General features: G+C 35.5%; 1 protein-coding gene across 1 annotated transcript; it reads right to left on the bottom strand.

Moving 5' to 3' along the window:
• Nucleotides 1–7958: 7958 nt before the first annotated feature.
• Nucleotides 7959–20540, bottom strand: LOC141400580 (uncharacterized). The gene is made up of 4 exons (XM_073979824.1): nt 20447–20540; nt 16394–17759; nt 9312–9979; nt 7959–9248 (listed from the first exon to the last, which is right to left on the bottom strand). The coding sequence occupies exons 2-4, from the start codon at nt 16551–16553 to the stop codon at nt 8718–8720; spliced, it is 1359 nt and encodes a 452-aa protein (XP_073835925.1). The 5' UTR covers nt 16554–17759; nt 20447–20540; the 3' UTR covers nt 7959–8717.
• Between the last annotated feature and the right edge of the window lie 2718 nt (nt 20541–23258).

Here is a 23258-nt window from a genome sequence, read left to right as displayed (position 1 = left end):
CAAAGGCCACAAAACGTGGATTTTTTAAAGAATATTTTTCTAGCAACCAAAGGCCACAAAACGTGGATTTTTTAAACAATATTTTTCTAGCAACCAAAGGCCACAAAACGTGGATTTTTTAAACAATATTTTTCTAGCAACCAAAGGCCACAAAACGTGGATTTTTTAAACAATATTTTTCTAGCAACCAAAGGCCACAAAACGTGGATTTTTTAAAGAATATTTTTCTAGCAACCAAAGGCCACAAAACGTGGATTTTTAAAGAATATTTTTCTAGCAACCAAAGGCCACAAAACGTGGATTTTTTAAACAATATTTTTCTAGCAACCAAAGGCCACAAAACGTGGATTTTTAAACAATATTTTTCTAGCAACCAAAGGCCACAAAACGTGGATTTTTTAAAGAATATTTTTCTAGCAACCAAAGGCCACAAAACGTGGATTTTTTAAAGAATATTTTTCAAGCAACCAAAGGCCACAAAACGTGGATTTTTTAAAGAATATTTTTCTAGCAACCAAAGGCCACAAAACGTGGATTTTTTAAAGAATATTTTTCTAGCAACCAAAGGCCACAAAACGTGGATTTTTTAAAGAATATTTTTCTAGCAACCAAAGGCCACAAAACGTGGATTTTTTAAAGAATATTTTTCTAGCAACCAAAGGCCACAAAACGTGGATTTTTTAAAGAATATTTTTCTAGCAACCAAAGGCCACAAAACGTGGATTTTTTAAAGAATATTTTTCTAGCAACCAAAGGCCACAAAACTTGGATTTTTTAAAGAATATTTTTCTAGCAACCAAAGGCCACAAAACGTGGATTTTTTAAAGAATATTTTTCTAGCAACCAAAGGCCACAAAACTTGGATTTTTTAAAGAATATTTTTCTAGCAACCAAAGGCCACAAAACGTGGATTTTTTAAAGAATATTTTTCTAGCAACCAAAGGCCACAAAACGTGGATTTTTTAAAGAATATTTTTCTAGCAACCAAAGGCCACAAAACGTGGATTTTTTAAAGAATATTTTTCTAGCAACCAAAGGCCACAAAACGTGGATTTTTTAAAGAATATTTTTCTAGCAACCAAAGGCCACAAAACTTGGATTTTTTAAAGAATATTTTTCTAGCAACCAAAGGCCACAAAACGTGGATTTTTTAAAGAATATTTTTCTAGCAACCAAAGGCCACAAAACTTGGATTTTTAAAGAATATTTTTCTAGCAACCAAAGGCCACAAAACGTGGATTTTTAAACAATATTTTTCTAGCAACCAAAGGCCACAAAACGTGGATTTTTTAAACAATATTTTTCTAGCAACCAAAGGCCACAAAACGTGGATTTTTTAAAGAATATTTTTCTAGCAACCAAAGGCCACAAAACGTGGATTTTTTAAAGAATATTTTTCTAGCAACCAAAGGCCACAAAACGTGGATTTTTTAAAGAATATTTTTCTAGCAACCAAAGGCCACAAAACGTGGATTTTTTAAAGAATATTTTTCTAGCAACCAAAGGCCACAAAACTTGGATTTTTTAAAGAATATTTTTCTAGCAACCAAAGGCCACAAAACGTGGATTTTTTAAAGAATATTTTTCTAGCAACCAAAGGCCACAAAACTTGGATTTTTTAAAGAATATTTTTCTAGCAACCAAAGGCCACAAAACGTGGATTTTTTAAAGAATATTTTTCTAGCAACCAAAGGCCACAAAACGTGGATTTTTTAAAGAATATTTTTCTAGCAACCAAAGGCCACAAAACGTGGATTTTTTAAAGAATATTTTTCTAGCAACCAAAGGCCACAAAACGTGGATTTTTTAAAGAATATTTTTCTAGCAACCAAAGGCCACAAAACTTGGATTTTTTAAAGAATATTTTTCTAGCAACCAAAGGCCACAAAACGTGGATTTTTTAAAGAATATTTTTCTAGCAACCAAAGGCCACAAAACTTGGATTTTTTAAAGAATATTTTTCTAGCAACCAAAGGCCACAAAACGTGGATTTTTTAAAGAATATTTTTCTAGCAACCAAAGTCCACAAAACTTGGATTTTTTAAAGAATATTTTTCTAGCAACCAAAGGCCACAAAACGTGGATTTTTTAAAGAATATTTTTCTAGCAACCAAAGGCCACAAAACGTGGATTTTTTAAAGAATATTTTTCTAGCAACCAAAGGCCAAAGGCCACAAAACGTGGATTTTTTAAAGAATATTTTTCTAGCAACCAAAGGCCACAAAACGTGGATTTTTTAAAGAATATTTTTCTAGCAACCAAAGGCCACAAAACGTGGATTTTTTAAAGAATATTTTTCTAGCAACCAAAGGCCACAAAACGTGGATTTTTTAAAGAATATTTTTCTAGCAACCAAAGGCCACAAAACGTGGATTTTTTAAAGAATATTTTTCTAGCAACCAAAGGCCACAAAACGTGGATTTTTTAAAGAATATTTTTCTAGCAACCAAAGGCCACAAAACGTGGATTTTTTAAAGAATATTTTTCTAGCAACCAAAGGCCACAAAACGTGGATTTTTTAAAGAATATTTTTCAAGCAACCAAAGGCCACAAAACGTGGATTTTTTAAAGAATATTTTTCTAGCAACCAAAGGCCACAAAACGTGGATTTTTTAAAGAATATTTTTCTAGCAACCAAAGGCCACAAAACGTGGATTTTTTAAAGAATATTTTTCTAGCAACCAAAGGCCACAAAACGTGGATTTTTTAAAGAATATTTTTCTAGCAACCAAAGGAAAAAAAAAGTGGATTTTTTAAAGAATATTTTTCTAGCAACCAAAGGCCACAAAACGTGGATTTTTTAAAGAATATTTTTCAAGCAACCAAAGGCCACAAAACGTGGATTTTTTAAAGAATATTTTTCTAGCAACCAAAGGCCACAAAACGTGGATTTTTTAAAGAATATTTTTCTAGCAACCAAAGGCCACAAAACTTGGATTTTTTAAAGAATATTTTTCTAGCAACCAAAGGCCACAAAACGTGGATTTTTTAAAGAATATTTTTCTAGCAACCAAAGGCCACAAAACTTGGATTTTTTAAAGAATATTTTTCTAGCAACCAAAGGCCACAAAACGTGGATTTTTTAAAGAATATTTTTCTAGCAACCAAAGGCCACAAAACGTGGATTTTTTAAAGAATATTTTTCTAGCAACCAAAGGCCACAAAACGTGGATTTTTTAAAGAATATTTTTCTAGCAACCAAAGGCCACAAAACGTGGATTTTTTAAAGAATATTTTTCTAGCAACCAAAGGCCACAAAACGTGGATTTTTTAAAGAATATTTTTCTAGCAACCAAAGGCCACAAAACGTGGATTTTTTAAAGAATATTTTTCTAGCAACCAAAGGCCACAAAACTTGGATTTTTTAAAGAATATTTTTCTAGCAACCAAAGGCCACAAAACGTGGATTTTTTAAAGAATATTTTTCTAGCAACCAAAGGCCACAAAACTTGGATTTTTTAAAGAATATTTTTCTAGCAACCAAAGGCCACAAAACGTGGATTTTTTAAAGAATATTTTTCTAGCAACCAAAGTCCACAAAACTTGGATTTTTTAAAGAATATTTTTCTAGCAACCAAAGGCCACAAAACGTGGATTTTTTAAAGAATATTTTTCTAGCAACCAAAGGCCACAAAACGTGGATTTTTTAAAGAATATTTTTCTAGCAACCAAAGGCCACAAAACTTGGATTTTTTAAAGAATATTTTTCTAGCAACCAAAGGCCACAAAACGTGGATTTTTTAAAGAATATTTTTCTAGCAACCAAAGTCCACAAAACTTGGATTTTTTAAAGAATATTTTTCTAGCAACCAAAGGCCACAAAACGTGGATTTTTTAAAGAATATTTTTCTAGCAACCAAAGGCCACAAAACGTGGATTTTTTAAAGAATATTTTTCTAGCAACCAAAGGCCACAAAACTTGGATTTTTTAAAGAATATTTTTCTAGCAACCAAAGGCCACAAAACGTGGATTTTTTAAAGAATATTTTTCTAGCAACCAAAGTCCACAAAACTTGGATTTTTTAAAGAATATTTTTCTAGCAACCAAAGGCCACAAAACGTGGATTTTTTAAAGAATATTTTTCTAGCAACCAAAGGCCACAAAACGTGGATTTTTTAAAGAATATTTTTCTAGCAACCAAAGGCCACAAAACGTGGATTTTTTAAAGAATATTTTTCTAGCAACCAAAGGCCACAAAACGTGGATTTTTTAAAGAATATTTTTCTAGCAACCAAAGGCCACAAAACGTGGATTTTTTAAAGAATATTTTTCTAGCAACCAAAGGCCACAAAACGTGGATTTTTTAAAGAATATTTTTCTAGCAACCAAAGGCCACAAAACGTGGATTTTTTAAAGAATATTTTTCTAGCAACCAAAGGCCACAAAACGTGGATTTTTTAAAGAATATTTTTCTAGCAACCAAAGGAAAAAAAAAGTGGATTTTTTAAAGAATATTTTTCTAGCAACCAAAGGCCACAAAACGTGGATTTTTTAAAGAATATTTTTCAAGCAACCAAAGGCCACAAAACGTGGATTTTTTAAAGAATATTTTTCTAGCAACCAAAGGCCACAAAACGTGGATTTTTTAAAGAATATTTTTCTAGCAACCAAAGGCCACAAAACTTGGATTTTTTAAAGAATATTTTTCTAGCAACCAAAGGCCACAAAACGTGGATTTTTTAAAGAATATTTTTCTAGCAACCAAAGGCCACAAAACTTGGATTTTTTAAAGAATATTTTTCTAGCAACCAAAGGCCACAAAACGTGGATTTTTTAAAGAATATTTTTCTAGCAACCAAAGGCCACAAAACGTGGATTTTTTAAAGAATATTTTTCTAGCAACCAAAGGCCACAAAACGTGGATTTTTTAAAGAATATTTTTCTAGCAACCAAAGGCCACAAAACGTGGATTTTTTAAAGAATATTTTTCTAGCAACCAAAGGCCACAAAACGTGGATTTTTTAAAGAATATTTTTCTAGCAACCAAAGGCCACAAAACGTGGATTTTTTAAAGAATATTTTTCTAGCAACCAAAGGCCACAAAACGTGGATTTTTTAAAGAATATTTTTCTAGCAACCAAAGTCCACAAAACTTGGATTTTTTAAAGAATATTTTTCTAGCAACCAAAGGCCACAAAACGTGGATTTTTTAAAGAATATTTTTCTAGCAACCAAAGGCCACAAAACGTGGATTTTTTAAAGAATATTTTTCTAGCAACCAAAGGCCACAAAACTTGGATTTTTTAAAGAATATTTTTCTAGCAACCAAAGGCCACAAAACGTGGATTTTTTAAAGAATATTTTTCTAGCAACAAAAGTCCACAAAACTTGGATTTTTTAAAGAATATTTTTCTAGCAACCAAAGGCCACAAAACGTGGATTTTTTAAAGAATATTTTTCTAGCAACCAAAGGCCACAAAACGTGGATTTTTTAAAGAATATTTTTCTAGCAACCAAAGGCCACAAAACGTGGATTTTTTAAAGAATATTTTTCTAGCAACCAAAGGCCACAAAACGTGGATTTTTTAAAGAATATTTTTCTAGCAACCAAAGGCCACAAAACGTGGATTTTTTAAAGAATATTTTTCTAGCAACCAAAGGCCACAAAACGTGGATTTTTTAAAGAATATTTTTCTAGCAACCAAAGGCCACAAAACGTGGATTTTTTAAAGAATATTTTTCTAGCAACCAAAGGCCACAAAACGTGGATTTTTTAAAGAATATTTTTCTAGCAACCAAAGGCCACAAAACGTGGATTTTTTAAAGAATATTTTTCTAGCAACCAAAGGCCACAAAACGTGGATTTTTTAAAGAATATTTTTCTAGCAACCAAAGGCCACAAAACGTGGATTTTTTAAAGAATATTTTTCTAGCAACCAAAGGCCACAAAACGTGGATTTTTTAAAGAATATTTTTCTAGCAACCAAAGGCCACAAAACGTGGATTTTTTAAAGAATATTTTTCTAGCAACCAAAGGCCACAAAACGTGGATTTTTTAAAGAATATTTTTCTAGCAACCAAAGGCCACAAAACGTGGATTTTTTAAAGAATATTTTTCTAGCAACCAAAGGCCACAAAACGTGGATTTTTTAAAGAATATTTTTCTAGCAACCAAAGGCCACAAAACGTGGATTTTTTAAAGAATATTTTTCTAGCAACCAAAGGCCACAAAACGTGGATTTTTTAAAGAATATTTTTCTAGCAACCAAAGGCCACAAAACGTGGATTTTTTAAAGAATATTTTTCTAGCAACCAAAGGCCACAAAACGTGGATTTTTTAAAGAATATTTTTCTAGCAACCAAAGGCCACAAAACGTGGATTTTTTAAAGAATATTTTTCTAGCAACCAAAGGCCACAAAACTTGGATTTTTTAAAGAATATTTTTCTAGCAACCAAAGGCCACAAAACTTGGATTTTTTAAAGAATATTTTTCTAGCAACCAAAGGCCACAAAACGTGGATTTTTTAAAGAATATTTTTCTAGCAACCAAAGGCCACAAAACGTGGATTTTTTAAAGAATATTTTTCTAGCAACCAAAGGCCACAAAACGTGGATTTTTTAAAGAATATTTTTCTAGCAACCAAAGGCCACAAAACGTGGATTTTTTAAAGAATATTTTTCTAGCAACCAAATGCCACAAAACGTGGATTTTTTAAAGAATATTTTTCTAGCAACCAAAGGCCACAAAACGTGGATTTTTTAAAGAATATTTTTCTAGCAACCAAAGGCCACAAAACGTGGATTTTTTAAAGAATATTTTTCTAGCAACCAAAGGCCACAAAACGTGGATTTTTTAAAGAATATTTTTCTAGCAACCAAAGGCCACAAAACGTGGATTTTTTAAAGAATATTTTTCTAGCAACCAAAGGCCACAAAACGTGGATTTTTTAAAGAATATTTTTCTAGCAACCAAAGGCCACAAAACGTGGATTTTTTAAAGAATATTTTTCTAGCAACCAAAGACCACAAAACGTGGATTTTTTAAAGAATATTTTTCTAGCAACCAAAGACCACAAAACGTGGATTTTTTAAAGAATATTTTTCTAGCAACCAAAGGCCACAAAACGTGGATTTTTTAAAGAATATTTTTCTAGCAACCAAAGACCACAAAACGTGGATTTTTTAAAGAATATTTTTCTAGCAACCAAAGGCCACAAAACGTGGATTTTTTAAAGAATATTTTTCTAGCAACCAAAGGCCACAAAATGTGGATTTTTTAAAGAATATTTTTCTAGCAACCAAAGGCCACAAAACGTGGATTTTTTAAAGAATATTTTTCTAGCAACCAAAGGCCACAAAAAGTGGATTTTTTAAAGAATATTTTTCTAGCAACCAAAGGCCACAAAAAGTGGATTTTTTAAAGAATATTTTTCTAGCAACCAAAGGCCACAAAACGTGGATTTTTTAAAGAATATTTTTCTAGCAACCAAAGGCCACAAAACGTGGATTTTTTAAAGAATATTTTTCTAGCAACCAAAGGCCACAAAACGTGGATTTTTTAAAGAATATTTTTCTAGCAACCAAAGGCCACAAAACGTGGATTTTTTAAAGAATATTTTTCTAGCAACCAAAGGCCACAAAACGTGGATTTTTTAAAGAATATTTTTCTAGCAACCAAAGGCCACAAAACGTGGATTTTTTAAAGAATATTTTTCTAGCAACCAAAGGCCACAAAACGTGGATTTTTTAAAGAATATTTTTCTAGCAACCAAAGGCCAAAAAACGTGAATTTTTTAAAGAATATTTTTCTAGCAACCAAAGGCCACAAAACGTGAATTTTTTAAAGAATATTTTTCTAGCAACCAAAGGCCACAAAACGTGGATTTTTTAAAGAATATTTTTCTAGCAACCAAAGGCCACAAAACGTGGATTTTCTAAAGAATATTTTTCTAGCAACCAAAGGCCACAAAGTGTGGATTTTTTAAAGAATATTTTTTTATTAAAAAAAACTCCATATTTGTTTTGTTTGCTTATATTCGAATCTTTTCTTCTATATTTTATTAAAAATCATTACAAAACTAATGACTGCATTATTATTATTTTATATATGTTTATATAAAACTACATAAAGATAACATACACTAATATTTTTTAAAAAATTTACAATATTGAATCTTGTACATTGTTTGTTTCGATAGAGAACCTCTCGATGGTTATCTAGCCACAGAAAGCCCCTCGAAGGGGTTTTATATTTATAAGACCAATAGAAGAAATCATAAACTCCTTCTCACAATGAAAAAAATTTCAAATCCCTTCCTTTGTAAGGTCTTCTTTGAGGAACTATCGGGGGACTATTCTAAATGAAAACTCCTCCGTGATTTTTCTCATTTCCTCATTTAAATTCTAATGACAGAGAGTGAGAACTCACGAGGAGTTTTCATTCAGAATAACCCCCTATATGACCCCCATGAAGCTTCTGTCTATAGAAGGTCTCTCACAGGTCCCCTACTTATAAAACACTTCAATGTTTTCCCGCCATTTGATTCATTTATAATTCTTGGTATAGGAAAACTAAATGTACACTCTTGAAATTTACATTTAAAACTCTCAATAATCTAAAAAAAAACTTATTAATAATGTTTACAATATTTACATTGAAATTCATGCTAAAAGGGACATTCACACATAAAAACGCATAAAATTACTTCACACGCTAAAATATAATTACAACTAATCCTATTTATAAAACTATTTTAGCTATCTCAAAACATAACCTCAATTTGTATCTGGTTCCTCTTTAACAGCCGTTTGACCACCAGCCACCATACCATTTGCACTGACCATACGTAATCGTGTTGTTACGGCTGATGATCGTGTTGTGGCACCAATTTTTGCAATAGGTACCGTTATGGATGATGGGGTATTGGGCGAGGCCAAGGAGGCGGAGGATATATTAACACAGCGTGGAGTTAGAGGCGCTGGTTGTGTTGCTGTTGTTGTAGTTGTTGAAGAAGGATCTTGTAATAAATGATTTAAACGCCTGAGTAAATTTAAATCTGAAGAGTTGACCATGGCCATGGGTGAGGTATTTGGGGATTGATTAGATTGTGATTGCTGGCCAAAGAGATGTGTAGAATTTGTCGTGGATGTGGCTTGACTTGAGGAATTATCAAAAATCTCTGAAAGGACTTCATAAATACGCCGCTTGAAAATGATTTTTTGTCGAAAATCCATGGCTTTCATTTCAGGTAATAGCCCCTGTAGGAAAATGTTGTCATAATCATGAGGTGGGACAATTTCAACGGGCTGGAAAGGAAAAAAACAACAATTAATATTATATGTATGAGCTATAAATGTCCTTCAACTCACCTTAACATCTGGATATGTATAATTATCAATACCATAGGCACTATTGGCCACCCTTAAACGTTTCTTAGGTGGTGCACAGGCAAAATTAATGTAATCCCGTTTCTCTTCCTGTGATATATCCAATTGATCCTGCTCAATTTGTACCATGGGTGGGGCAACAAATTCTTCAGCACTAACAGGGGCTGTTGTTGAGGTGGCTTTTTCTTCCATGTTGTGTGGTAGGGGAGGTTGTGAGTTTTGTTGCTGTTGGCTTTGCTGTTGTTGTGTTTGCTGCTGACTTGCCTCCACAATGGCAACTTCTGGTTCCGTTTCATTTTCAGGTGTATTCTTTGATGTTGCCTCACTAACCACACTACTGCTACGTTCTTCACGATCTTGTGACTTATCTTCATAGTCTAACATGGCAGCAGCATAACTATCAATCGATTCTTCTCCCAAAGCGACTTCAATGTGTTCACCTTTTTCGCTACGCGGTGATGTGTGATAGGAATTGGACACGGAACGTCTTGAAACAGGTATACCAGGGGTGATGTGTCGCGATAGAAACTGCAACTCCTCATGTAGATAATATGGCTTGGTGCGATTGGCACTGGCAGGTACTTTATTGACATTTATGGAACGGGCATAGGAAGTGCGTATATTGCGCCAACGTTCTTTGCATGAGGAAACTGAAAGAGAACAAGTGGAGGGAAGGTTAAAAAGAAAGTTCCCTAAATAATAAAATAGTTCTTTTAGCCTACTCCATAAACATTTACATACACCAAATTGCTGCATTTCAAAAGTATTCAACCGTTCAAATAGACTGCAAATTACCGCTATTTGTTTTTGACGGCGTTAAAATTAAAAATTCGTCTTTGTTATATGATAATCGTTTGACAAGGAAAACGGCGGGAAACAAGCAAACATGACATTTTTCGAGATGAAATGCTAAACAAAAGACTAATGAAGCGGTTTTTGTAGAGGTTAACGTTTTTTACAACATCAACCTTTAGGTTAACGAGGGATAAAAATACCTTTTGGTGAAGAAAACGGCGGGAAAAACCAAACAAACATGACATTTCCCGAGAAGAAATGCAAAACAAAAGGCTAATGATGCGGTTTGTGTAGAGTTTGGCGTTTTTTACAACATCAGCCGTTATGTTAACGAGAGTATAAAAGCTCGGCTTGACCATGGCACAATTTCCCAGGTAGTGGCATGATAAAATTTTGAATATGTTATGTCAAAACTTTCTTTATGTTGTTGGGGAAATTACAACAAAAAAAAAATTTATAAAGGGATTTGACTTTTCATATGCGATCGGCTGGTGCGATACCACTACCTGGAAGTTCTGCCATGGGCTTGACAAAGAAAACGGCAGAAAAGCAAACAAACATGACATTTATCCCGATATAAAATCCAAAGTAAAAAACAAACGTAGCGTTTTTTGTAAAAGTTGGCGTTTTTATACACCCAGCCGTTAGGGTTTTTGTAGAAGTTGGCGTTTGAATGCCCTTCAGGCTATAAAGGGTATAAAAACACCGTTTGGTAAAGAAAACAGCTGAATGTCAAACAAACATGACATTTGTCGAGATATTCGAAACAAAAGACTAATGTAGAGGTTTTAGGTGAAGTTGTCATTTTTTTGCCCTTAACCTCTATGTTAACGAGATCAAATATGTACCTCATTGAAATAATGGTTTCGTTTCAGACAGTTTGAAGTCGATCTAGCCCTGTCCATCCGTTCGTCGGTTTGGCAGGTATGCACGATAAATCTCCAACGGATTTACCGATTTGGTCCGAAACAAATATAATATTTTGTCCAAACTTAGATCAAGTTCGGAGATTGGCCATATCGGTCCACTCCTTCGGGTGTCTCCCCCACAAAAACTCCAAATTGTTCGCTAAAATGTTGCACACGATAATACTAGAACGTATTAACCCGATTTGGTTCGAACTTTGCACATCGTAATATTTCATTCAGACATAGATCGATCAGGTTCGCATATGGACTATCGTTCCTCTCCTTCGGGTACCTCCGACACAAAATTTATTTATTTTTTTTGTTTGTAAAAATGCTGTTTAAGGACATGTCTCGTACTGTTTTGTAAATCTTTGCAGCAAGTTGTCCTCTGGTCTAGTCTATATTTCTTGAAATGTCCCAAAAGTTCTAAAAAATCCCAGCCGCCCTCAACCGAAAAGGCTGATGAGCACTTTTAACATTGTAAAATTTCTTTCTATAAGTTCCGATAACGTCAATATCGGACAAATCCTTCCGGTACGGTACCTCCCTAACAAAAATTCCAATTTTTCGTTTAAGAGCAGTTTACGTGCTGTTCGATGTTTGGTTTGAAATATTCATAGAGGGTAGTCCTTGAGATTCTGATTACAACAAAATAATTTGTTGTGGCCAAGTTCATGCTACCTGACGATAATTCAAAGGCTCTAAGAAATCCTAACGCGGCCAAATGCAATGGTCGTGGTTACCACGATAACTATCGAATGGTTTGAACGACAATAGCCCAACCCATTCATACTGTAGTATTTTTTCAAACTTTTCCTATTTCGAATATGGGCTTTATCGGAAAACATGCCTCTTGACGTAAAGGCCCAAAAGTTCTATCATAATTATACGTTAGTCAAATAAAATCGGCTGGTTGGCACGGAAACTATTCAAAAAATGGCTCCCGCAATTAGATCCACTTCCCAAATGGATTATGAGGACCATTACTTCAGGTACTTCCTCCGCAAAAGCTCAACACTTTTGCGCTGTAGCCTATACGTGTACATCACATAAGAACTCTTGAGGTATCCTAAGAACAACAGAAGCAAGAAGGTCTTCTTTAGACAACTGAAGACAACTGGAGGTCTTCCATAAATAACAGAAGATCACTTGAGCTCTTCTATAGAAAGTAAAAGACTTCATGAGATCTCCCAAGGACAACAGAGAACAATTTAGGGTCCTCTTTAACTAACAGAAGATTTTTAGAGAGCTCTTCTAGACAACAAAATATCACCTGAGGACTTCTAAAGACAATAGAAAACATCTTGAGGACTTCTATAGATAACAGACGACCTCTTGAACTCGTCTATAGATAACAGAAGACTACAGGCGGTCTTCCATAAATACAGGAGATCGCTCCACCTCTTCTATAGACCAAATAGCACTTCATGGGTTATAATGACAACAGAGAAGAATTTAGGGTTTCATTTAGACAACAGAAGACCTTCTGTATACAACAGGAGACTTCTTTAGGTTTGCATAGACTACAGAAGACTTAATGAAATCTCATAGGGACAATAGAAGACCGCTTAGACTACTGGAGGTCTTCCATAAATAACAGAAGACCACTTGAGCTCTTCTATGAAGCAAATAGAACTTCATGAGGTCTTCTAAGGACAACAGAAACATTTAGGGTCCTCCTTAGACAACAGAACATCTTTCGACGGCTCTTTTAGACAACAAAAGTCTACTTGAGGCCTTCTATGAAAAGACGACCTCTTGAACTCTTCTATAGACAACAGAAGACTACAGGAGGCCTTCCATAAATAACAGAAGACCACTTCACCTCTTCTATAGAACAAATAGGACTTTATGAGGTCTCTTCGAAGACAACAGAGAAGAATTTATGGTATCCTTTAGAAACGGAAGACCTTTCGAGGGCTCTTATAGACAACAGAAGACTTCGAGATCTTCTATTGGGCACAGAAAATACCTCAAGTCTTCCAAAAAGACAACAAAAAGACTTTTATTGTGAAAAGAGGACTTTTTTAAATATTCTAAAGTCTAGTATTCTAAAAACTATGCAAGAGAAGGCCCTTAGAAGGTCTTCTGTCTACTTGATAACAATTTAAAAGGTCTTCTGTATACTAGAAAATACCTTAGAAGGTTTTCTGTATACTGTAGAAGGCCTTAAAAGGTCTTCTTTCTACTATAGCAGACCTTAAAAGGTCTTCTGTCGACTATAGATGTCCATAAAAGGTCTTCGGTCTGCTACAGAATACCTTAAAAGTATATTTGAAAAGCAAAATAGTATTTTTTCTTTTATAGAAAACCTTAAAATGTCTACTGTATATCAAGGTGTTCTTTGTACAAAGGAAGATCTTAAAAGGTCTTCTGTGTTCCAACGAAGACGTTAAAAGGTATTCTGTGTACTAAGTGAGCCATAATGATACTTTTTGTCTTCTACGGAAGACAATAAAGGGCTTCTGTCTATTAAAGAAAACTTTAAAAGTTCTTCTGTCTAATAGGGAAGACCTCAAAACGACTTCTGTCTACTAGGGAAGGTATTAAGATATATCTTGTCTTATGTGTACTAAGGAAGGCCTTAAAAGTTATTCTGTCTACAATGGAAGACCTTAGAAGGTCTTATGTCTACTGGAGAATATCACAAAAGGTCTTCTGTCCGTTAAAAGGTCTTCTGTCTGCTAGAGAAGATCTTAGGTCTTCTGTCTATTAGGGAATACCCTAAAAGGTCCTTTGTCTACCAGAGAAAAATCTAGAGAAGGTCCTAAAATGTCTTCTGTATTCTAGGGAACACCTTAAAAGAATTTCTGTCTACTAAAAAGTGCTTTAAAAGATCTTCTGTATACTATAGAAGACCTAAAAGCGTCTTCTGTATACTATAGAAGACCTAGAAGCGTCTTCTGTCTACTAGCGAATATCATAAAACGTATTTTGTCTATTAGAGAATACCAAAAAAAGTTTTTCTGTCTACTATTGAAGACCTTATAAGATCTACTGTCTGCTAGAGAAGACTTTAAAAGGTATTTTGTCTACTAGGGAAGACCTTAAAAAGTTGTTTGTCTACCAGAAAAAAATGTATTTTGTCTGCAATAGAATACCTTAAAAGGTCTTGTGTATACTAATGAAGGCCTTTAAAGGTCTTCAGTCTACTAGGGAACACTTTAAATGGTCTTCTGTTTGCTAGAGAACATCTTAAATGTCTTCTGTCTACTAGAGAACGCGTTAAAAGGTCTTCTTTATACTATTGAATGCTTTAAAAGGCCTTCTGTCTACTAGAGAATACCATAAATGGTCTTCTGTGTACTAGGGAAGATCTTAAAAGGCCTCCCGACTACCTTAAAAGGTTTCTATCTACTAGAGATTATCATAAAAGGTCTTCTATCTACTAAAGGGAAATTTAAAAGTGTCTTCTGTCTACTAGGGAACACCCTAACAAATGTCACAATATGTTACAGTAGTTGTGTTCCCGAACGTGCAAGATAGTACATACGAACTGTACTATTTTTATGCCGTTTCAACTTAAAGGAGAGTGTGAGCAAACTCTAGCGGAATTTACGTTCAGAATAATGCTGTGTATTCTACACCCCCATGGACCCCGAACTATTTTCAAACTGACTTGCTCATAAGGTATGAAATACACGGCACTATAGCCTTTTTTACAATTTTACATTATTTTTTCATTTTATCTTCCCCGAGAAAAACCACCAAATTAGCATTACTGCAACTGTCAATTCCATTGTTTAAACGTCAAATGAAATCCAATAGATTTCAGACGAGACTTCATTTGACGTATGCACAAGCGAATTGACGTTTAAAATCCACTCGGTTTCGTAAATGTACTATTACTTTTGTTTTCATTTTGAATTACCTTTTTTTATCTTCCGCTAGAAGAACCACCAAGTCCCGGTCCACACTAGAGTGATTTCATTGAAAAAATTGCATGAAATTATGCGTCTCTAGATCGACTTCCATAGTAGAGTAAAATCATAAAATTGCTGTAGTGAGGAATTCGATTTAAAAACGCCTAATTTCATGAAATTTCTTAATGAAATTCACGCTAGTGTGGACCTGGACCAAATCAGCATCGCTGCAACCTTATGCTTGGTTTACATTTACCAAATCCACTCGATTTCAACTTTCAATTCATTGGGTATACGTACGTCAAATGAAAACTCATCTCAAATGTATTGTATTTTATTTGACGTTTAAGTAATGGAATTGATAGTTGAAATCGAGTGGATTTCGTAAATGTAAACTTACTATGTACTATTACTTTCGATTTAATATTAAATATCCATTTTTTTCTTATCTTCCATAAAAAACCGCCAAATTAGCATTACTGCAAACCTTCTTTTGTTTTCGGGGGTTGGGGTGGTGCAGTGAGTGTGCAATGTTTTGATTGCCATTGTCTTTGCATGAATACAACACACACGCGTATTATTGTTGCTGCTGTTTTCAAAGGCAAACAAACATATGCCATATTTCTTGTATGCATTTGTTGCGTCGACTGCGCTGCTGCTGCCGCCGCTAATAACACAACGAAACGACGACGAACGGCACAGTTTACAAACCATTGTTGTTATGTATTGCATTTGATACAATCATTGTTGTTGTTGCTGTTTATATACCAATGGTTGGTTTGCAAAACTCTCACTCTCTCTCGGATTGGATAATGGCGTCTACTCTCCTTACACCGCATTGAGACAAAAGCAATGTTGCCCCCTTATCCAAAAGGTTGGTTGTTTGTTATGTATTTGAAAATGTGAGGAAGAAGAACAAGAGAGGTGAATACAAAGGCAGAGAGAGAATGCGCTGTGTGTTGTGTAAAAACGAAGAGCTTAATAATGTACAGATGAGAAGAAAAACTACTATAAATAATACTACGGCGGCGACAGCAGCAACAATGACGACTATGAGGTTCCTCAAACAAACCGACAACTTAGTAAAAACAACAGCAAAAAAACGAAAAGAAAACAACTAAAATGTTAACGAAATAACAACCAACCAAAAGGCAAGCAAGCAATAATATTTCTACTGTGGTGAAAACAAAAACAACAAATTGTTCATAATTAAGAATAATATGACAAAAGTTGTTATTGTTGTTTTTTTCTGTTTAGATTACATGATGTTGTTGGTGGTGGTGACGACGAAACGATGATGACGGTTTGGTTCGTTAGTTGTTATTGGCGATTATAGTGACTTGTTTGTACCAAAGATGAGTTGATAGGGGAGGAGGAAAGGTAATAAACCTCCAAAAAAGAGTTAATTTCAAGCAAAGACTGTGTCTTGTTTTTAACATTTTGGAGGAGGTAGGCAAAGAGTAAAAATGTTGTTAATGTTATTGTGTCTCATACTTACTTGAATCATTCATTTCTTTCGAAATAGCAATCCATGCCAGATCAACAACATCTTTCTTCAAGTAGCTGGGATGTGAACGATCATACATGCAGGGATATTGTTGCACTAGCCGACAAATTTTTGCATTGATGTTATAATTTTCCGGTTTATTCTCCAACATGTTGGTGGTGTTGCTGCTGCTACTACTGTTTCTTGGGGACTTAATGGTTGCGGTTTTCTGTGGCCAATCTTTGCTTTGGGGAACAGCAGCGATGGGGTATATTTTTCACAATTTTTTTGTTTTAATATTTCTTTCTTTATTTTAGTTGTTATTTTCTTCTCCGTTTATTGTGATTATCAAACACTATTATTATTTCAAAATACTATACACAGCTTTGAGAGAGCGTGCAAAGAAAACAGTCCGATTATTACCCGTGCTAAAAACTGATTGCCAACAACTCTTGGCGAACGCAAACAACAGACTGAGGGCAATGAAGAGCAGCAAACGATGGCAACAGCAATGAATACCCTGTATTGCTCTGCTCTATTGTGTGGTTGGGGATATACAAACAAAAACAACAATAACAAAGGCAGCAGAAGTAGTTGTACAAAAACCCAAAAACAACAACATCACACACAAGATGTCGTATTGATGGTGGTGGTGGCGGGTGCGGGTAGGTAGGCAGGCAATCAGACATACAGACGTTCGCTTTGCTTGTCTGGCCAGGCCATACGGCTGTCGTAAAACAACTGCTGTTTTTATTGTTGTTGTTTTAGTTAGTGGTGTTGTCGTTCATTCGTTGCTGCTGTTGATGATGATGGTGCTGTTGTTGTCGTCTGTCGTAGTCAAAGACCAACCACAGCAGTAAAACAACTACACTACAGCTGGCTTTGGGTATTAAAGGCGAACAGAAAAAAAATTTAACAAAAACAACCAAATGCGCTATATTGTGTTGCTATCGTCGTCAACAACAACAGCACCACAGTGGTGACTGGCCGGCTCCGGCCCGGTACACACAAGTTTCCGAAAAGCATGTAAAATGTGGTTGTTCATCGTCGCTGCCTTGCCTGGTGGCTGGGGTTTTTGATGTGTTGCTGTAACCCAGTAAACAATATTTCTTCGAAGTGAACAGAGGTACCAATGTGGATTGTTTAAGAAAAACTTTGCTGAGACTCAAAACAGAATTGACCCAAAACCACAAACATTGGGGGTATTAGCAATGGTTGATTTTATTAGAGTTTCGAGCACATTGCAGTAAAGTTTAAAGGAAAATATGAAAGTCCATTCGAGGTAAGTTGTTTAACACCGATATTGCAACTGTGCGAGGTAAATATTCTTTGCCTACAATGAACGAGATCGGAGCAGAATGCACCGACATGCCGCAACCTGAAATGATTAAAATAATAAACTTTATTTTTTTCTTCCACAGTGGTAACAAAAATCTCATTCAGCAGCACGGACGGCCACCTAACAGTAATAAAATTTTAAAGTATAACGGCAAGGAAAGCAACAGCCAAACCTACATTTAGCAAATGAAGCAATGGAACCGCAACATGGCGGGCCGAACGAGCTGTTATATTACTCATCACAGTTACTTAATTACTCAATTATCCATCCAATAGCTTTTAAACAACTCATCCAGAATTCAACTAATGAAACCATGAAATATCAACACTAGTCAAACAGTTTGAAAAAATTGTCATAGAGACGGACGTCCATTTATAACTTCGTAGCTAAGTTTATTCTGAAATATGTTGAACCATACGGTCTGCTAAGTTATTCATGATCCTCATTCAAGTTACCTTACCGAAAGCCATTCAAAAGTCTTCTAAACCAAATCCTGTTATACATCTTTGAAAAGACATAAGGTGTGTTCGTTTACCCTCAGCTCAGCTACCAACAAATAAATGGATATACCATTCCTACAGACCCCCCTCAGAAAGAAATGTCCTAATAAGATTTGATTTTCGAAAGGAACTCCACAATATCACTCAAGATTCTTTAAATTATGACATCCAAAATACACTGAAGCAGGCACACACAAGGTTGGTAGATGACTACATCTCATCGTACGCCAACAGTGTTATTCTTGGTGGGAGACACCCATGCATAAGCAACGAGGGCCAGATCGATACTATCCCAACTTCGCTCTGGCATCTCTAGGTACTTAACCAGCTATATCACACTCTGTTAAGTTATTTATAACCCGCAGCTCAGTTACCAAAAATAAATGGATATACTATTCCTACAGACCCCCTCAGAAAGAAATTTCCTAAAAAGATTTGATTTTCGAAAAGAGCTCCATAATATCACTCAAGATTCTTCAAATGATGACATCCAAAATACACTGAAGCAGGCACACACAAGTTTGGTAGCTGACTACACCTAATCGTACGCTTACAGTGTTATTCTCGGTGGGAGATTCTTCTTCTATGAAAATTTGAAATTAAAAATTATTTCCTTTATAATTTTTTCATTTGACAGTTTTCTCCTTTATAAAAGTTTTCATTTCACATTTTCATAGAAACAGAATTGAGCCCCAGATCGATACTATCCCAACTTCGCTCTGGCACCTCTAGGTACCTAACCATCTATATTACACTCCTGAGATCTCAGACACGTGCCCTAAATCCGGCCTATAAACCAAACATCACACGCCATCTCTCTGCATGCCCTGCAAATCCAACAGGCCTAAAACTGGAGTCACTATGGATGGACACATTCAGCCGTAGTGCCCCGCTTTCTAGGACTGGATGTGGATGCTTTTCTACTTTTCTTTACTGTTTTTTTTTTCTTTTTCGGTTACAACAACAAAGTAAACAATACACAAATCCGCAAGAAATTTTCGAAGATGCCAGCAGTTGTCTTCAATTTGCAACCCTAGTCTACCTGCTCATACGATCGGGTCAAAATATGTCAGGGATTCCGTACGAGAAGCCTGCCAAATAGTGATCATCAATTTACAAGGATCCTTCAGAATTACCATAGAACTTGTACAATGAAGAGTTGAAGCGTTAAATTTAACGGGTAAGTCTGACTTGAGAGAATTGCTGTAGAACCTGTTCATCGCTCTGTGGTTTTTCCCGATACTTGTGGTGATTTTTGACGTACAAAAACCACTGTTTAACAACCATGTCACTGTTCAAAGGTTCAAATGGTCTGTAGCGATTTTTACCTCGTAATAGTTGGCATCCTTGCTAACAAGCCCAATGTCGGATTAAAATATCCGATCTGCTGTTGAAGCGATGAACTAGCAAAGCTGGAAGTTAAGCTATTGCAGCGTTCAATTTGCAACCGAGTATCTCAGTTTGACTAGAAAAAATTAATATTGAACTAACTGGGATATTTTAAAGTAGGTACCCGAGGTCACTGCACCAGGTATGGGTTACCTAGAAGCCTCCAACATCACATGCCTTAGAGATCTGTTCGAATATTCGACTACAGGGTGTGCCGCAGTTTCCTAAAGAGGCGCAGCTATGTAAAATGCAAGAGTGTCGTGGATGTGCATAGATGGTGATACCAGGTGGCGATTAATTCTTAAATAAAGATCTTTTTGATGGTCATATGGATTACCTCCTCAATGTAATCAGGATAACAAAATCAAGGTAAGGAAAACATTTCGTACAAACCCGGTAGGGTTTTAACATTTTTAGAAAGTTCAGATACTCCCGGAGTGTTCGGATTTTCTAATAAAAATGTAATAGAAATCCGGTTGGTGACCCCAAACTTTTCAATGTTCCTCCACTAAAACTGTACACCACTGCAAACAGGAACTGTAGTGGGATTCTCTAACGCATTTTTTGATTACCGACAAAACTCGGTAAAATTAAAATGTTTATTAATTCAGTAATTAACTAAAATTTTCGGTAAGTTAACAACCAAAATAAATTTGTCGCCATGTCCTACCAGTCTTGTAAACTTTTATTGATACTTTTCATTCAAAATTTTTGCGCTTTAAAAATTTCATAGCAACCCTTCGTGGGGATCCTAAACTTCGCAGGCCCACATAATGAAAGGTATGAATTTTCCTCACTAAATATGTACGGCATTGTAATCAGGAAAGCAAGACTCACCTTTTGGTAAAAATGTCGTAACGAGTGGTGACAATAAACTCAACTTTAGTAAACATTTTTTGAGGTAACATCATGTCAGGTTACCTCAAAAAATGTTTACTGGGTTTGCTTGGCGATTGTTTGTTGATTTTGGATTTTGTTGTCTGGATTTGGCATAAAACATTGTTGGTGGTGTGGTGGTGGTAGTTGAGTGGCAGTGTTGTCATCATAGTCACAGTCATCATCCTCGTCGTCAGCATTGACAGTATCCCAACTGTTGTATTGTAGGGTTGTTGTTTTTGTTGTTGTATGTAATGGTTATTATAACAATTTTTGTCGGTTAGTGACGATGGCAACATACACAAAAAAAAGATTGCGCGCCGTTGTGGATGATGATGGTGGCGGTTGTGTTTTGGGACCCCTGAACACACACAAACATACTCACACTGTATTATTATCACCCTGCACAACAACAAACCAAAAATCCGAACGGCATCATCGTCATTATCATCGTTGCCGTTGTTGTCGCGTCTTCGTTACTCGGCCAACAATTTGTTTTACAAACACCGATACTTACACATTCACACAAATTGAAAAACAAAAACACGGGAGAAGCAAAAAAAAAACCAAAACAGACAGCCAGACACAAGCAACGGGCAGCACCACAGCAACAATAAAAACAACAAGAACAGTCCAACAAATGAGCAATCAAAAACCCACCAGCCAGCCCAGCTAACCATCCAAGCAACGACGATGAACAAACCAAAACGAACGACGATAATATTTCAAAGCAACCACATTTTACGGACAGCAGCTGCAGCACACGGGCTATACGGACTAGGCCAGGCAACAACAACGACAAAGATTTAAATCTGCACCACACACCACCACCGCCGCCAAACCATATCCCATCAACCCGCCACACCACCATCTTCATCATCATTGCTCAAAAACAGAAAATAAAAAACAACATTGTAACCAGACATCGTCATTGCCACCACCAAGCAATGCAAAGAACAACAACACAAAGTCGGCGGGCAGGCAAGCAACCAACAATAATGCCCCGTTAACAAGCCCAAACAAGTCATCAGCAGCAAGTAAACCCAGCAACGAAAGACTGAACAATGAACGACATCAACATAATCATCAACGTTGTCGTCATTGAAAACGGTAAAGGCAGTGACAGACAGGCAGAGAGGGTCGGTCTGTCATGCATGACAGAAGGCCGGCAACTTTACTTGGGTTTTGCCAAAAAAAAAAGAACCCCCAAAAAAGGAGACTTCTTTTGCAATAGCCAAAGAAAAAAACCACCACCACCACCCGTTATCCTCCCACCCTACCTTCTTTACATGATTTCATCTAAAGAAACCAGCAACATCAATATTGTGCTGAAAATTACTGGAAATACCCCATCAAACACCATCAGCCGACTGAACATAATTATCATTATCAGCTGCTTCATTATGACGTTGTGGTGGTTATTGGCGGCATTGTTGTTGTTGTTTTTTTTTTAAATAGCCTACTCGTCGACTACCTTGTGGTGGTTACTTGATGTTGCTGAGAAATAAAGAAAACAACGCACAACAACAGCATCACCGCTGCTACTGCAAAAAAGCAGCTGTTGTTATGACATAAAACACACACACGCACACACATTCGAAGATATATGTACATAATTAACAAATGCAACAACACGATGTTTTTACAATGTTGGGCCTTTATTTGATGATCGGGCAACAATGTTGTTGCTGGAAAGAAATGCCTGTACAACAGCAACAGAAAAAACAAAGATCATCTAATAAATACAAATTGCAATCCCTTTATGATTTTCGCTCCCTCGACTACCTGCTCTTCTGTGGTGGTTACCCAGCAAACCAAATGTAGGATATCTGCCACGACGATAGCTAAGTCGACTTTCGATTAATCGACTTTTTGCAGTCAAAAATCAAAAAATCATGGTCGACCTTTGTCTGGAGGGAAAATCGCATAATCGATTATCTTGTGATCGATTTTCGAGTTTGCCCATAGATTGTTGACTTGGCGGTTTTACAGTTTCAAAGGAACACACGAAAATTGACGAATAGTAGATTATAATCGATTTTCTGCGGTTATCGAAAAGTCGAAAGTCGAGTTTTAACACAACTGAAGTAATCGCAAGACCGAAAAATCTCATTTTTAGTTTTAGTCCATTACCTATCCCTAATTTCGGAAGCAAAATCGTTCAGATTTCTTCCGATTTCGGTACGAATTCGGATCGATATGTCGGAAACAAATTTCTCTTTGCACAACAACCACCTTTTGTATATGTATTCATACAGTGAATCACAGTCAAAAGTATCCACTTCTTCTTTTTTTCATTAAAAATGCGCTTGCTAAGAGTTAATTAATGATAGCGATTTCATTCTTTTTTATATTTTTACATTAGGACCTTAACTTAAATATAATGAAATAAAATTAACGAAATTCGGGTAATATTAGAAAAAAATTTTTAAACAACATCGATTTCTACCACACAGTGAAAAGTATCCACTCTAAAAGTTTTATGAAACAAAAAGGATTTCTTAGGGTTTTAGCACTTGATATGACATCCTTTGTTATCCTTTATAGCTTTTAACCCTTTTTTGGCAAAGATATAACTAAATTTTCGGTGCAAGATATCTGCATTTTTTCCCATTCTCCTTGCAAGGCATTTTTCAGGGTTCCTATACTTTAGATCACTGCCGACCAAGAAGAGGGCACACAAAATTCTGAATATTGGCATCTTTTGACAGTGTGTTAGTAAGGTTGTATGCACGCATGCTGCAAAACAAAAACAAATCAAAACATTTGCTCT

This window comes from Musca autumnalis, unplaced genomic scaffold, assembly GCF_047663935.1.
Source record: "Musca autumnalis isolate F117 unplaced genomic scaffold, ASM4766393v1 scaffold_4, whole genome shotgun sequence".
NCBI lineage: Eukaryota > Metazoa > Arthropoda > Insecta > Diptera > Muscidae > Musca > Musca autumnalis.
This window is presented reverse-complemented; position numbering and strand designations above follow the sequence as displayed.